This window comes from Scardinius erythrophthalmus (genome assembly GCF_964197995.2).
Source record: "Scardinius erythrophthalmus genome assembly, chromosome: 2".
NCBI lineage: Eukaryota > Metazoa > Chordata > Actinopteri > Cypriniformes > Leuciscidae > Scardinius > Scardinius erythrophthalmus.
In genome coordinates, this window is record NC_138222.1 from 38,230,799 (window position 1) to 38,246,339 (window position 15,541).

Consider the following 15,541-nt stretch of genomic DNA (forward strand, 5'->3'; position numbering starts at 1 on the left):
TAACTTCTCTCATGTATTGCAGCAGGACAGCAAATGTGAGTAAATTTTCTGTCATCTTTGCTGGACTGTGATATGAAGAGTGTGCAAAGGAACATTTTAGCAACAGTGTGAAAGTGAATAGCACATAACAGGCACAATACCGTGACTAAACTTGCGTCATTGTTTCTAAATACCTCCGTTTTGACAGTCCACACTAATTTATCCACTTTGGAGAACGTTTTCAAAAAGCTTTGTTTTCATTAATAAAAACGCAATCTCAGTGTGGACGCAAAAAAAAAGCGTTTTCAAACGAAAACGTATAAGTGTGGACAAGGCCTTAGTAATCCTTGTTCAGGTGTGTTTGATAGTGAATAGGGTTAGAGCTAAACTCTGCAGGACAGTGGCTCTGACCGAACTTGCCTAGCCCTGGTATACATGCTTCCACGCTCTTAAGTAGGGGTAGCCAACCCTGCTCCTGGAGGGCTATCTTCCTGCAGACTTAAGTTCCAACCCTGCTCCAACACACTTACCTTGTTATACCATGAACACCTTGATTAGCTGGATCAGGCATGTTTGATTAGGGTTGGAGCTAAACTCTGCAGGATGGTAGCCCTCAAACCCTTCTCTAAAATGCCCACTCGCTTAAACTTAGGAAAAACACAACACAAGTCAATATTCAACATACATTGCTCTTCTTTCTGGAACAGGTTTGTCCTTGTTGTTCAGATGGTATCTGATGATTGAAGCAGCCTCGTTTACATAATCCTGCGGCGACTGAGGTGCTGATTCTCAGTAGTTGCGTAATTTGAGGCCTGATTATCACAATGCAGATGTGAACTGGCATTATCCGTGACAGGAAATTGAGTGTTTTAATTGTAATAATTGCCAGTTGATGCCGAGTCCTTTAGAATTGCTTTTATTTGGGGAATATGTAGCACATTGTATGATAGTCTCTCTTTCTCTGGTTCCTTTGGCACATTATCACATATACTTTCTCTGGAGTCAGCTGGATGTGAAGTGGGGCCGTGAACGCTCTTTTTGCACTGCTGTTGTTCATCTCTTTAGCAGATAAGCACTCTACCATCTGTGCGAACTTCTGTAACCTCCTCTCTCCACCACCCGGCCGTGGGAGGAACAGAATTACAACCCGTGTTGCTCTCTGTGTGTGGGCATGTGTGTGTATTTTGTTTTACTATTCATTTAAACCTTCACAAAGCCCATAGGATGATGGCAGTATGTGTGGGTGTGTAAGTTTCTGAATGCTTGTGGACTGAGGTATGTATTTCTGCTCTGTTTGAAAGTTAAGTATCTCAGTGGTGGTTCAGTGGTTGAATTAAATGGGTGAACATGAGTGGAGGACTCACTGCAGTGAGTGTGTATATTGGTGGGCGGGTAAGTGGCTGGGTCGACCTAGCGCTGTGATTTGCCCACACAGATAGTGACTTATAGTCTGATAGTGTCATTTAATCATTTTAATAATCCAACTCTATATATGTAATCTATGTGTTTATTGATTATACTACTGTTGGAGTTTATAAGAGTTTAAAAAAATTCTCACAAAGACTGCATTTATTTAATCAAAAGTTTTAATCAAAAAACTTTAGTAAAAAAAAAAATTACTGTTGTCAGTTACACTCCAGTGTCATTACTGATTACTGCAGTGTGACCTGATCCTTTAGAAATCATTCTAATATCCTGATTTTGTGCAAAAAAAAAAACATTTCTCATTATCAATGTTGAAAACTGCTTAATTGTTTTGTGTGGAGATATGTATATATATATATCCACACAAAACTGTATCTCAGGCAACCGTAGCAATATTTATGCATTTTAAAACGAAAACACACTTGTGTAAACAGGGCCTAAGTGTTTTAGAATGAATTTGCTAAGTGAATGATTAAATACCTCAGTCATAAGTCACTTGTTTCATTCCTGAATGAATCAATGTGTTTGAATGAATTGGTTGATTGCAGGATTCAAATGATTAACTTGATCTACTCACGTAATCATGTAATCTGCCGAAAGAGTAACTAAAACATCCCCACCACAAATGCACAGCCTGTCTGGAATATGCCAACATCAAATTTGAGGACTGGAATTAACTTTTTATCGTCATAATTGTGTTGCAGCTATTATTGCTCACTCAGATGGTGTCTGGTTTTAAGCTGGTGTTAGCTCCGTGACAGGTGGATTTAAGTGATCTCTGGAGCTTTTTAAAGATTTTTGTGTATTTATGTTTGTGTTTTTCTGCCTTTCGGGGATAAGAACAAAGGAATAGAGTGGGAAGCAATAGTGTAATGTGCAAAACTAATGTTTCTAAGAAAAACTGCATTCATACACACACATTCACAAAGTTTTTTTTTTTTTTTTTCTAGAGAGAGCATTAACAATTTCTTTTGAACAGATTTATTTATTTCTTTGGAAGCTTATGCACTGCAGCTCATACACCCACTCCCACAAACACACTGCTTTTTCCTAACCCTTTGAATGAGCTGTCTTATGTGATATGCGTGTTTGCCCTTAACACCTTGCTCTCTCCATATGTCTATGTGTTTCAGATTGCACAGGACCATGGTGTATTTGTGGGAGTTGTGGGAGGAGCATTGTGTTTGTTCCTGGCTGTGTTTATATTAGTGTGTACAGATACCCTCTCTCAAAGATGGAGAACTTTGCTTGGTCTCGCCGTGTTTGCCACACACCTCACAATGGGCTTCGCCTTTATTTTCTGCATAGAAAAGGAAAGGGAAATACAACCATGGGACCAGGTAACATACTTTTTAATATTTTACAGAGACTTAACATGACAAGAGTACTTTTCACAGCAAGAACTTTCTTATGTGTTCACTGTTATGTATTAAATGATATAAATAGGTAATTTAATACTATTCAGTCTTAAATAAATGTTGATGTTGCACTCTTCATCTTGTTCTCTCCAGGTGCCCTTCTTCCTCTTCATCATCATTACAGTCTACACCATGCTGCCATTTCAGATGAGCTATGCTGTAACCCTGAGTATCATCTCCTCTCTGTCTCACATCATTGTTCTTTCGGTGCACCTCACATTGTTCAGTTCCCACCACAAACAACTCATCATCAACCAGGTAAAAGAAAATCCACATCAGGATTGGTTGAAAGGAAACCTTCAGCAAATCTGTATGTAAAGAAGCTGGAAAGGATTTAACATCATCCTCTCTCTCTCTCTCTCTCTCTCTCTCTCTCTCTCTCTCTCTCTCTCTCTCTCTCTCTCTCTCTCTCTCTCTCTCTCTCTCTCTCTCTCTCTCTCTCTCTCTCTCTCTCTCTCTCTCTCTCTCTCTCTCTCTCTCTCTCTCTCTCTCTCTCTCTCTCTCTCTCTCTAGTTGCTGTCAAATTCTGTGGTGTTTGTTTGTGGAAGTATGGTTGGGGCTTTTCATAAGGTTCTGATGGAGAAAGCTCTCAGGCAGACATTTCAGGACACTCTTCGCTGCCTCGGCATTCGCATGAAACTGGAGATTGAGAAGAGACAGCAGGTGCTCATATAATTTTACTTCAACATCACAGACACAGCCAGAGCAAACACATAGAAGAAACAAATACATATACAACATACATGTTGCATGTAAATATACATGTTCAAATACACATCGCCCATGATATCTTGATACAATTTATGCCTCGTTTTTACAGACGGTCAACATATGCTTGCGAGAAAGTTTCATCTTTGCATCTTTGTTGGCGCTATTTTTCTCCAGAAGTTATGAGCGATAAAACAATATTTATACTTCTTTAAAATAGACTTGCTGATATCTCTTATTACCCCCCTCAGCCAAACGCTCATCAACATGGGTGTCTGTTGTTATTGCCTTGTCCAGTAGTTGTTTGTTTGTTGTTCCATCTCAGCTGTTTATCTGTGAAACAACGGCCCAGCCAGTGTTGCTAGCTTGTGGACCAAGTGGCAAAAAAAAAATCAAGGCACTTGTGTGAGCTGAGCGTACAAAGTATTTGTGGTTAGAAAAGTCTAGCTGCACATGTAAATATGTACAAACTATGCATACGTCACACACAATGTAAGAATGCCCTTTGAGCTTAAAGGAGAACTCCGGTCAATTTTAACATTGAGCTCATTTTTTTGTAAATTTGGAGTGCTGTCAATACAGAGAACAACGACAAAAATCGGTGTTGCCTACACCGTGTTATCCTCTTTTTAAAATTTGCACCCTGTTGACTTCAATGCGCGTGAACTCGACAATCGATTACTATGGACTTCGACCGAAAACAGGATGTAAATACGGGTATGTGCGCTGACTGAATAAAAATCATTTTTATTAATATCTTTCACATCTACTGCAGTCAGATTCACCCGTGTTCACTCTGAAGGAATCACTCACAAGACCTGTGCACTTGTAATGACACATCAAGGATGTTAAGAGCCTAAAAGCAGGTTTAGTACTTGCCCCATTGAAGTCAACAGGGTGCAAATTTTAAAAAGATGATAACACAGTGTAGGCAACACTGATTTTTGTCGTTGTTCTCTGTATTGACAGCACTCCAAATGTACAAAAAAATTAGCTCAATGTTAAAATTGACCGGAGTTCTCCTTTAAAGGGTTTGTTCACCCAAAATGGAAAATTCTTTCATTATTTACTCACCCTCATGTCGTTCCAAACCCGTAAGACCTTCGTTCATCTTCAGAACACAAATGAATCTGAGAGCTTTCTGTCCCTCCATTGACAGCTACACAACTACCACTTTGACCCTTCAAAAAGTTCATAAAGAGATCGTAAAAGTAATCCATATGAATCGAGCGGTTTAGTCCAAATTTTCTGAAGAGACTCATTCGCTCTATGTGATGTATATATATATAAACACAGATTTAAATTGGGATTTTATTCACATATGAAAATTCATCACTTCACACATCAGTTGTGGTAAACAGAAGCTCAAGCATGTTCGCTTGACGTGCGAGAATCAATGAGGTTCATTCTCGTGTGTTACACAGCACTTTTGAGCTTCCGTAAAACCAATGAGGTTTGTTCTCGTGCGTCTAGCAGCTTCTGTTTATGTTCACTGATGAATGTTTATATGTGAATAAAGGCCTAAATCCAATCTGTTTATCATAAAAAAGATTATCTCTTCTGAAAATTTGGACTATACCGCTCAATTAATATGGATTAGTTTTACATTTTGAAGCGTCAAAGTGGTAGTTGCGTAGCTGTCAACGGAGGGACAGAAATCTATCAGATTTAATCAAAAAGATAATTTGTGTTCCGTAGATGAGCGACATGAGGGTGAGTAATTAATGACATAATTTTCATTTTTGGGTGAACTGTCCCTTTAAGTCTATATAATTTAGCACAGTCCTTCAGTCTGTTCTGACATGAGTTATCATATATTTTGTAGTAGATTGGACTGACAGTTTGGCATTAGCTGACAGAACAGCGTAGCAAACACCCATCTTCGGTCCTAGCAACCACTCAAAAAACCTTGGCAACTGCTTTGCAACACTATAACAACCACAGCTTTCAATCTACCAATCTCTCTTCAAATTGCCCAAGCGTTTGAACTATGCAAGACTGAGATCCTTCAAATTTTGAATTTCTCTTCATTCTGCACAGGTATTCAGTCTACATACCTCCACTTTATTAATTCATTTATTTTTAAACTTTGAATATTAACTTTGGGATTTTTTTCTTGAAAAACTTTTTAAGGATTTTTTTAAAAAGGTTAGTTCACCCAAAAATGAAAATACTGTCATCATTTACTCACCCTCATGTTGTTTAAAATCCCTAAGATTTGTTCCACAAGAACCAATAATGTCTGTTTTCGTGCATCTAGCAGGTTCGGTTGAGCTTCTGTTTAAGTTTGCTGATGAATGTTAGTATGTAAATAAAAGCCTAAATTAAATCTGTTCATCATATAAAGCGATCAAGTCTCTTCAGAAAATTAGGACTAAACCGCTCAATTAATATCGATCTTTATGAACTTTTTGAATTGTCAAAGTGTCTAGCTGTCTATGGAGGGACAGAAATATCTCAGATTTTATTAAAACTATCTTCATTTGTGTTCTCAAGATGAACGAAAGTCTTTCAAGTTTTTAACAACATGAGGGTGAGTAAATGATGACAGTATTTTCATTTTTGTGTGAACTAACCCTTTAATGCTTCATTCATCTTCAAATTTGACAGCTGAAGGTTATATTTTGCACATTACAAATTTAATCAAGGAGGTATAAGTTTATCCTGGAATAAGTTTATCCTGTTCTTAATTAAACTTCTTGTGTCCTTTTACAATCAAAGGAATTGTTGTTTCTCAGTTTGTTATGACTGTTGTTGAGGAAGTGACATCACATAAAGAGAACACTGAAAAGCAGGGTAGAGTTTAATGGCAGGCTGTTAACCTCCCTGACAGCACATGGACATTATAGTAAAGCTCAGAAACAATGTCCTAATGGTGAACCCTAAAGGCAACATAGAACACGGGGTAATAGTGACCTTACAATACACAGTGAAGACAATTCTTTCTTCTTCTGAATGATACAGTTTCCCATTACCTTCCCATAGTCCAGATCTCAGCCTGGTGACACTTTGGACCCTATTTTAACGATCTGAAACGCAAGTATCAAACGCGTAACGCAAGTAACTTTGTGGGCGGATCTCAGGCGCTGTTGCTATTATACCGGCGGGATAAATGACTCTTGCAAATCTAAAATGGGTTGGTCTGAAGTAGCTACATTTCTCATAGGTGTGGTTTGGGCGTAACGTGAAATAAACCAATCAGAGCGTCATCTCACATTCCCTTTAAGAGCAGGCGCGCTTGTTTCATGGCGGATTGCTATTATAACGTCGGATTTGCAAGGCGCACACCAGGAGCGGTTCACAGCCGAAGAGACCGATGTTCTCGTCAGGGTGTAAAATACAGAGAAGTGACATTGTATGGGGATGGGAGAAACCCACCCAAATTAGCTTTGGTTAAACAGGCTTAAAATAATAGGTTTTTCCTGGTCAGTGGCGGAATTGTTTTCTGAAACTGCAAAGTAGCACCAGGGAACGTTTGCGCCAGAACACGCCTCCTCTTTTCGCTGAGCCACCCCCGGGAGTGCAAGTTCATTCCCTAATTTACTTCTGACGAGGGAAAAGTCCACTGTGCATCGGGTGCAAAATAGAAATGATACATGCGTCGGTGTACAAAGTCAATTGCACTGTGTGCAAGATAGGGCCCTTAATCTGTTACAGTCAAACAACTGAAAAAGATAAGGACACTTGAGATTAAAAATAGAAATTAAACAGACTTTAACAGGAAACTCAATGTATGATATATTGTGTTATCTTTAAATGTGTGTGTTTGTGCTGTAGGAAAACCTTTTACAGTCAGTCCTTCCTGTGTACATCTCCATGAAGATGAAGTTGGCCATAATGGAGCGCTGCAAGTGTAAAGATAAAGAGGAACAGCAGCGTATGGTCCGGGACAACAACTTCCACAGTCTCTACGTGAAGAGACATGAGAATGTCAGGTAACACATCATATGCTTTTACTCATCAATGCTGTCTTACAATTCATACAAGAGGCATTTGTGTGTTGTTCTGTTTTCCATTCTCTAATTTTGCAATTCCTCATTAATCAAGTCCTGATAGTGAATGAATGGTCAGTCTGTTAGACCTAACTCTCAGAGTGCTCATCATGAGGCCACTCATTTAATTAGTTTTATTTCCCATCAACCCCAAGAGTGGACAGGGGGTGGGGTGCATCTATTAATATGTTTTTGTCCAAGCTCACAATGCTTGGTTCTCAGGCAGCCGTTTATATTTAGATAGACGGACGGCTTACAGCTGCTCAGATAAAACACAGATTGACTCACCTGTGTGTGTGAGCAAACAATAGAGAGCTGTTCACCTGCCGAGATTTATGGGGTCCGATCTCTTTTTGAACTTGTTCATTAGGAGTGTGATGACATGGATTGTGTGTGTGTGTGTGTGTGTGTGTGTGTGTGTGTTTGGTCTTGTTGTCAGCATTGAGAACAGCTGGGTCTTAAAGGTTCATTTCCATGAGCCGTGTTTATGAGGTTTTTATTCTTTCCAGGGCGTTCAGACAGCTGACACTGAGCTGCTGCTTTTCTCTTTATTAAAAAGGAGTCGGCACAAGTCGTATCAACTTCTAAATGTCTTCTCTTCAAACTAGCAAGCACATTTGTTTCTCCCTTTGTTTCATTTCCAAAATTAAATACTAAAACACAACGAAGAAGTTTCAAATGGAAGCATTTTTTAATTAAAATCACATTAACTCAGATATTACACATAGAACTTAAATACACAAGGTGACGAACTCAAATACAATCAGGTGTGCTCTAATTAGGAACATAAAGAATAACCATGACACCTGTTGAATGACATGTAAACAGAAACAAAGGCAGACAGCAACAGAGAAACATAATAAGAGTCCATGAAAATGAAACGTAAGTTAAACTGAATATAATGGTGACAATAAGATTGTCTATTTTTGTCTTCCCCTTGTTTTCTGTTAGCATCCTATATGCTGACATTGTGGGTTTCACACGTCTGGCCAGTGACTGTTCTCCTAAGGAGCTCGTGATCATGCTGAATGAACTTTTTGGGAAATTTGACCAGATTGCAAAAGTAAGTACAATTAAATATGTGCATAATATAATATAATTATGCTCTTATGCTCACCAATGCTCCATTTATTTGAGCAAAATACAGTACAACTGTAATACTGTGAAATATTATTTGTTTTAAAATATGTGTTTTATATTTGAATATATTTTAAAATATAATTTATTCCTGTGGTGGCAAAGCTGAATTTTCAGCATCATTACTCCAGTCTTCAGTGTCACATGATCCTTCAGAATTTATTCTAATATGATGATTTGGTGTGGATTTTTATTTTTATTTTATTATAATCAATGTTGAAAACAGTTGTGCTGCTTAATATTTTTGTAAAAACTGTGGTACATTTTTTCAGTATTCTTTAAAGGTGCACTGTGTAATTTTTAGCGGAGGTTGCGAATTGCATCCAACAGAAGTTATGGTGGCCGACAGGAAAATATATCGTCGTCTAAGACAGCAGAGAGCAGCCATTTAAGGAATGAGGCTTCTTTACAAAGATAAAATAAGAAATTACGTTTACTTGATTATTCAGTAAAATGATATGTTATTGCGAATATTATTGTTACTTGTTCATCATTGCGTCAGTGTTTTATTCGCTCACTTTAGCTAGCTTCTTTGCACAAAGAACAACATAGTAACGAAACGTGTTTGTCAGTTTAGGGCGACTGTAGAAACATGTCGGCGCATTTCAATGTAAGGGGACCCGCGGTGTATGTTGATAGAAATGGCTCTTTCTAAGGTAATAAAAACATAATGGTTCATTATGTAAGGTCTTTAAACCCTACTGAAAACATAGTTATGTATATGATATGGCATTTCTGTCAACAGATCCTCCTAAATATAACACAATGCACCTTTAAGTACAAAAGAACAGCATTATTTTTTTTATAGAAATCCTTTGTAACATTATAAATATCTTTACAGTCACTTTTGATCAACTTAATGCATCCTTCCTAAATAAAAAGGTAGCACTTTATTTTACAGTCCTGTTTCGCATGTACATATACCTATTGTAGTAATTACAAAAACTGGGCAATAACTTGGTACTAGTCCTGAATCTACCCCTAAACTATCTAAACTATTCTCAACTAATAAAAGTGTTAATTTCTTTAAAAAAAAATTAACTGACCTCAAATTTTAGAATGGTGCTGTGTATAACTTAATACTGTATAACATAATATAATTTAATTTAATATAATTCAATCTGATCAATTGGTAAATTAGATACTTGTGCTCTGAATTGTACATAAGTTGTCCTTGTGTGTGCTTGTGTTTTTTCCCCTTTAGGAGAATGAGTGCATGCGAATAAAAATTCTTGGTGACTGTTATTACTGTGTGTCTGGCCTCCCCGTTTCCCTGCCAAATCATGCCAAAAACTGTGTTAAAATGGGCCTGGACATGTGCGAAGCCATCAAGTAAGTCTATATGTTTATACAACATGTAAAATATACATTCACGTCATCATTAGCACAGCATTTCTCCTTATAGTGTTTCTTTCTAGCACTGGCCAAGAAATTTGGCATATGAATGTCTGATTATTTTTCTAATCATCACTTGCAGGCAGGTGCGTGAGGCAACAGGTGTGGATATAAACATGCGAGTAGGTGTGCACTCTGGAAACGTCCTCTGTGGTGTGATTGGCTTACGGAAGTGGCAGTTTGATGTGTGGTCACATGATGTCAGCTTAGCAAATCATATGGAGTCAGGTGGATTACCAGGGTATGAACCATAAAATCACTTATCAAATGATAATTGATAAAAGTTGCACAAAGAATACTGTCTGTATCATAATGTCATACCTCAGGGCTTCTTCATAAGATGCTACTTATTTTTTCTCCATCAGACGAGTTCACATCACTGAGGCGACTCTGAAGCACTTGAACAAAGCGTATGAGGTGGAGGAGGGGAATGGTCACCTGAGAGACCCCTACCTTAAAGAGCTCAACATCAAAACTTATTTGGTCATAGACCCTCGGGTAGAGACTTTAACTGAAACGTTACAAGTGTATGTCTGCCATATATATGTCACTTATATGAATCTGAATATGTTGGTGTGTTGTTTATGTTTGTGTGTTTAGTCAAAAGATCCATCACTGATGGCCCCCAGTGTCACTAAACCTCGTGTGAGTGACGGTTTGAAGATGAGAGCATCTGTGCGTATGACACGCTTCCTGGAGTCATGGGGGGCCGTCAAACCGTTTGCCCATTTGCAGAGCCGAGAGGAATTCTGCACAGATGCTATGGTCAATGGAAAGGGTCGCTGCAAGGTCAGAGATACAGACGTTAAAGGAATAGATCACTCAAACATGAGAATTGACCTCACAACAGCCTAAATACCAAACAAATCGCTGCGCTGATAAGCCTTGTTGGTCTTGTCCGCCAGTTTGACCATTAAACTTACACCGTGTCTACACTGGACGCGACAGTTGAGGAGTCGCATCACACTGCAACAGCTAGAAGCTGTCAAGCAAATCCATTTGTCCTTCCTATGAGAAGTATCACGAGTGCTTGGAGTACGTCATAAATAGAACGAGGCATCGGTTTACTGTTGGGGATTTGTCATGTCGTGCCACGCCGCATCCAGTGTAGACAACATCACTGATTATAATGGGTTCTTTTGTCGCGTTGCACCACGCTGTTCGTGTCTGTTGTAGACGCGGTATTACTAGACTTTAACGGACATACAAACTCTTTTTGGCAAATTCCCAGCATTATTGTGTCGTTATTGTACATGTGATTTAAAAACTAGGCATCCACAGAGGCTAGTGAATTAAGTTTTGTTCATTTCATTCTCAATACAAGACAGTCATTTTGAAAAATACGTGTTGTATCAGATTCTGCTGTAGATTGCATGAAGAACTAAACTTGCCTATTTTAAATGATCATCCAACTGCAAGGAAAAGAAAAAAAAAACGTACCCCTGTTTGCATATTTTATGACATCAACTGTCTTACTTTTTGACACGTGGATAGATTTCCCCTTGTCATTTTCTTATCTTGTACCATTATATTTAGTGCAACATAACCTGATACAAAAACTTGTTTTCTGTTTAGTTTAGTTTTTTTTTTTTTTTCACGGTTATAAACTGTATAGTAATTAGTAATTTATTCCAGAATCATCAGGTACATAATTAACATATTTGCAACATTATTTTGTTTAACAGACAGAGAAAGTGTACTTATTTGTGGTGCAACAGATCACAAAACTCACAGTTCGGATCATATTATGGTTTTTTTATTCACGGATTGGATAATTTTTTGGATCAGCAAAAAGTTAGTTATCAACAATATAACAAAGTTACAAGTAAAGTAAGTACACTGCATAGTGTTCACTGATTTAATCTATTAAATATAGATTCATCTTTGTTTAAGGCCTTTAGTATTGTTTAAAGCCAAGGTATTTATAGCATAACCGATTGCACGGATCCAATATAATGATACACGTCATATTTCTTTCTCGGCTGTTTATGTTCACTTAAAACTGTGCCGAATGTGTTTAACTGACTTTGTTTACGTGAATACTAGCAAAGACAGGCATTTTGACATAATTTTGTGTGTATGCATCCGTTCAAGCGCAAGGAGACGCAAAATAGGAATCAATTTGTTGTTCGGAAGCTATCCGAAACGCACCTCTCTGTGTGTGCGGCTCTCTTTTGTCTCTTTTTTGTCTCTTTTTGTGCTGGAATGGTTTAAAATCGCTTGAATGTGTAAATTGGTAAGACAAAAAATGTGCAAATGATAAAAATTTCACTCTATGATGGTTAAACTTTGCAATTAATCCTTGAATCAAGTGCTTCAAAACATGCTTTAATCCTTCAAAAGCAGTGGCCATGGTTAAGTAATCGGTGTCGTGAGGTCAATTCCTACATTATTTACACACAGAGAGGTGCAAAGCAGATGTTCACGTTTGTCTCTCTCTTTAGGACATCCCTCTTAGATCAGTAACGACCAAAATTACAGAGAGGTGAGTGTTGTTTGTGTCATATATGGGTCTGTCTTGTGTGTATCTCAGTTGGAAAAAACAAGGTCTATGACCTAAGGGCCATTCAAAAGCTTTTTTATAAATGTCCACTTTAGTATGTCTTGAGTCTGGTTTTGTCTTGCTGACTGAAGCAGCGATGTTGAAGTTGTCTTTCTCACTGTTGCTCTCTGACAGCTTTGATGAGTCTCTTGAGGAGCCCTTCTCTTTACCTGCCCCTCCCTTGTGCACATATAAGTGAGTGGAGCCATACTGGCTCAGCCAGCTCTATGGGGCCCGTAGTTTCAACACTAACAATGCAAATGCTCAGTGAGCCGCTGTTAACTGGTCATATGGTTAGCATGACCATAGCTGCACTCCCTCAGTGGTGTGTTTCCAGCCCACAGTGCACTTTTGGTTTAGACAAGCGTGCGTCTCTGCTTGCAAAGAGAGAGAAAGGAAACAGCATTTTCCTTTCTGAGCCGTGCTGAGGCACATTGCAAGGGGGCTCTCTGTCAGGGTTTAAACTAACACAAGGCATTCTGTCTGCCACGGCCCTTACACATAAACACACACACACTCACACACACTGGTTTCCATGTTTTATTGGGACTTCCCATAGACGTTATGATTTTTATACTGTATAAACTGTATATTTTATCCACCTACACTAACCTACTAAACCTATCCCTAAACATACCCATCACAGAAAACTTTCTGCAATATAACATTTTCATAACACTTCATTTAGTATGATTTATAAGCTCTTTTCCTCATGGGGACAAAAAAAGTCCCCAGACTGTCAAAATTTACTGGTATTGATATCCTTGTGGGGGCATTTGGTCCCCATATTGTAGGGAATACCAGGTACACACACACACACACACTCAATTCTACATTACAACTCTCTCTTATTATCTATTTAGATCCCTGAACCAAACAAAGTATTAACTACAAAACTAGTCGAGTCATTTAGAACTATGAACTTCACACATATTCACCCAAGCTTCCCTTGTACTGGCTGCAGTCAAATATAACTCAATAACAGCATGACAACAGCTATAAACATATTTTCTATCCCACAGTGCCCATGCACATTTAGACAATGTGTGTATGTTACTTCATGGGTCAAAGTGAGTTTTTGTCTCTGTGATCTGTGTCTACTGTCCTTGTAGGAATAAATCACAGAAGACTAAGTTTGATGAAGAGCTTCACGACAAGATGACCACCACCATCAATGATCTGAGCTCCAGCAAGTTAGTCTTACATAAACAAGCACATTAAATCATTTTGAATGGAATTAAGTCCAGTTTGGTTAAAGTTGCACATTTAGTGCGTATGAAAACGAGTGAAGAAATATTTTGTGTGTGTGTGTGCAGGCAGTGGGTGAAGTCTGAAGAGATCTCTGGCCTGACTCTATGGTTTACTAAACGAGACCTTGAAAAGCAGGTTAGTATTTTCCTGTGGGCTGTAACTTCTGGGATGTATGTGTTAGACAGACAAACAATTATTTATTTATTTATTTAGACTTTTATTTAGATTTAGATTTTTCTTGTTTCATATACCATGTGTTGTCCAGTGGCGTAGCGGATGGGCACGCTTTGCGGGGGGGCCCCGCTAAAACCCCCGTGCCAGTTTGTGCCGATAGACGATGATCAGCTGATAGACGCAATGCGCTGATGCGCGGATAGACGATGATCAGTAGATGATCAGCATCAGCTATCGGCCTTATCAAGTGGATTTGACATTTCCAATTAATGTAGGCCTAATAAATTATTATTATTATTATTATTACTTTAAATTAATAGGCTATTAGCGACAATTCAATTTCCCTGCAATGGTTTTATGGCGCATATCCCCTAACCGACATTTCAAAAACAACTTGTTTAAAACGAAATACTTCTTTTCAAATTTTTGCGCTACGCCACTGTTGTCTATATGTAAAAAAAAAGAGAGAAGAAATTAAATAAACTAATATTAAATTGCGTGTATGTGGTTCTCTCAGTACAGGACTATAGAGATGCCAAGCTTTAAATATTACATTGGTTGTGCCACCTTCATCTTTATCTGCATCTTCATCATCCAGATGTTTTTTACCGAAGAGTAAGTGCCATGAACACAAGCGAACCCCATATGCAGACTCAATTTAACACTTTGGTGCTGAATGTGTGTCTTCATGTGCTACAATCATTTGCCCTGAGAGGAGATATAACTGTCTTTCTTTGTCTCTCTCTCTCTCTCTCTCTCTCTCTGTTAGGCGTAAAAAGCTGGGGCTGATGTTTGCGGTATTGGGGTGTTTTCTGCTTTTGATTCTGTGCATCTGTTTTGCAGGTCATATACAGGTTAGACCACCAATGCCTTCTTTTGCCTCAGCACACACATTCAGTTGGCCTGATGGTTTCTGGGGTATTTTTATGGTTTTGTAGATGCTGGAGCATGCAGTGCCTCCCTTGCTGTGCACAATGCTGTAATGTGGAGAATGTCATATGCTGTGTCCATTGTTGGCACTGACTTGTATTGGAAATGTTAAATAACTAAAAACAGTTGCTACAATATTGCAAACTGAAATACTCCCAGTGTCCTCTCTGCCCCATTCAAATACACTGTTGCTTTTTCCAACACACTCTGGCTTCAGTAACCTTGAGCTTTTGCTCAGGTCAAATCCAGCTGTCTTTCTCTTTGAACAGCTGTTTTTCCCTTCTTTTTTTGCTCAGAGGACATTTCCAGAGAAGTTGAAGTCATGCACGTGGCTCTCGGCTCTTTCAGAAGCAGTGGCTAAGAGACCTTTTCTGCGCCTCCCATTGGCAACTGTGGCCACCGCAGTCATAGTCATCATCGCCATTTTCAAATTGGTAATGCTCAGCCTTTCTGTCACTGCAATAAAGGTCACACACACATTATTTAGCTAAGTGTCTCATGCTGTGTAAAAAACACAACAGAAATGATTCTTTTTTTATGCTCAGACAATATCACACTGCAACAGACAATTGTTGATATGTGTGTTCACT

At 38.5% G+C, this 15,541-nt stretch overlaps 1 protein-coding gene across 2 annotated transcripts in view; it reads left to right on the forward strand.

The window, feature by feature from the left end:
• adcy7 (adenylate cyclase 7) overlaps positions 1–15,541 on the forward strand; it is a 54,508-nt gene that overhangs the window by 27,868 nt on the left and 11,099 nt on the right. The window contains exons 3-18 of one of the 2 annotated variants that reach the window (XM_081393732.1): positions 2,538–2,744; positions 2,916–3,080; positions 3,336–3,485; positions 7,308–7,465; positions 8,474–8,585; positions 9,864–9,991; positions 10,137–10,295; positions 10,420–10,552; positions 10,655–10,843; positions 12,499–12,539; positions 12,732–12,791; positions 13,709–13,789; positions 13,913–13,982; positions 14,539–14,636; positions 14,791–14,875; positions 15,248–15,385. In XM_081393732.1, coding sequence (XP_081249858.1) covers positions 2,538–2,744; positions 2,916–3,080; positions 3,336–3,485; positions 7,308–7,465; positions 8,474–8,585; positions 9,864–9,991; positions 10,137–10,295; positions 10,420–10,552; positions 10,655–10,843; positions 12,499–12,539; positions 12,732–12,791; positions 13,709–13,789; positions 13,913–13,982; positions 14,539–14,636; positions 14,791–14,875; positions 15,248–15,385 — 1,974 coding nt within the window. The remainder of the gene's footprint in view (positions 1–2,537; positions 2,745–2,915; positions 3,081–3,335; positions 3,486–7,307; positions 7,466–8,473; positions 8,586–9,863; positions 9,992–10,136; positions 10,296–10,419; positions 10,553–10,654; positions 10,844–12,498; positions 12,540–12,731; positions 12,792–13,708; positions 13,790–13,912; positions 13,983–14,538; positions 14,637–14,790; positions 14,876–15,247; positions 15,386–15,541) is intronic. The other variant, XM_081393733.1, reaches the window with a different exon arrangement.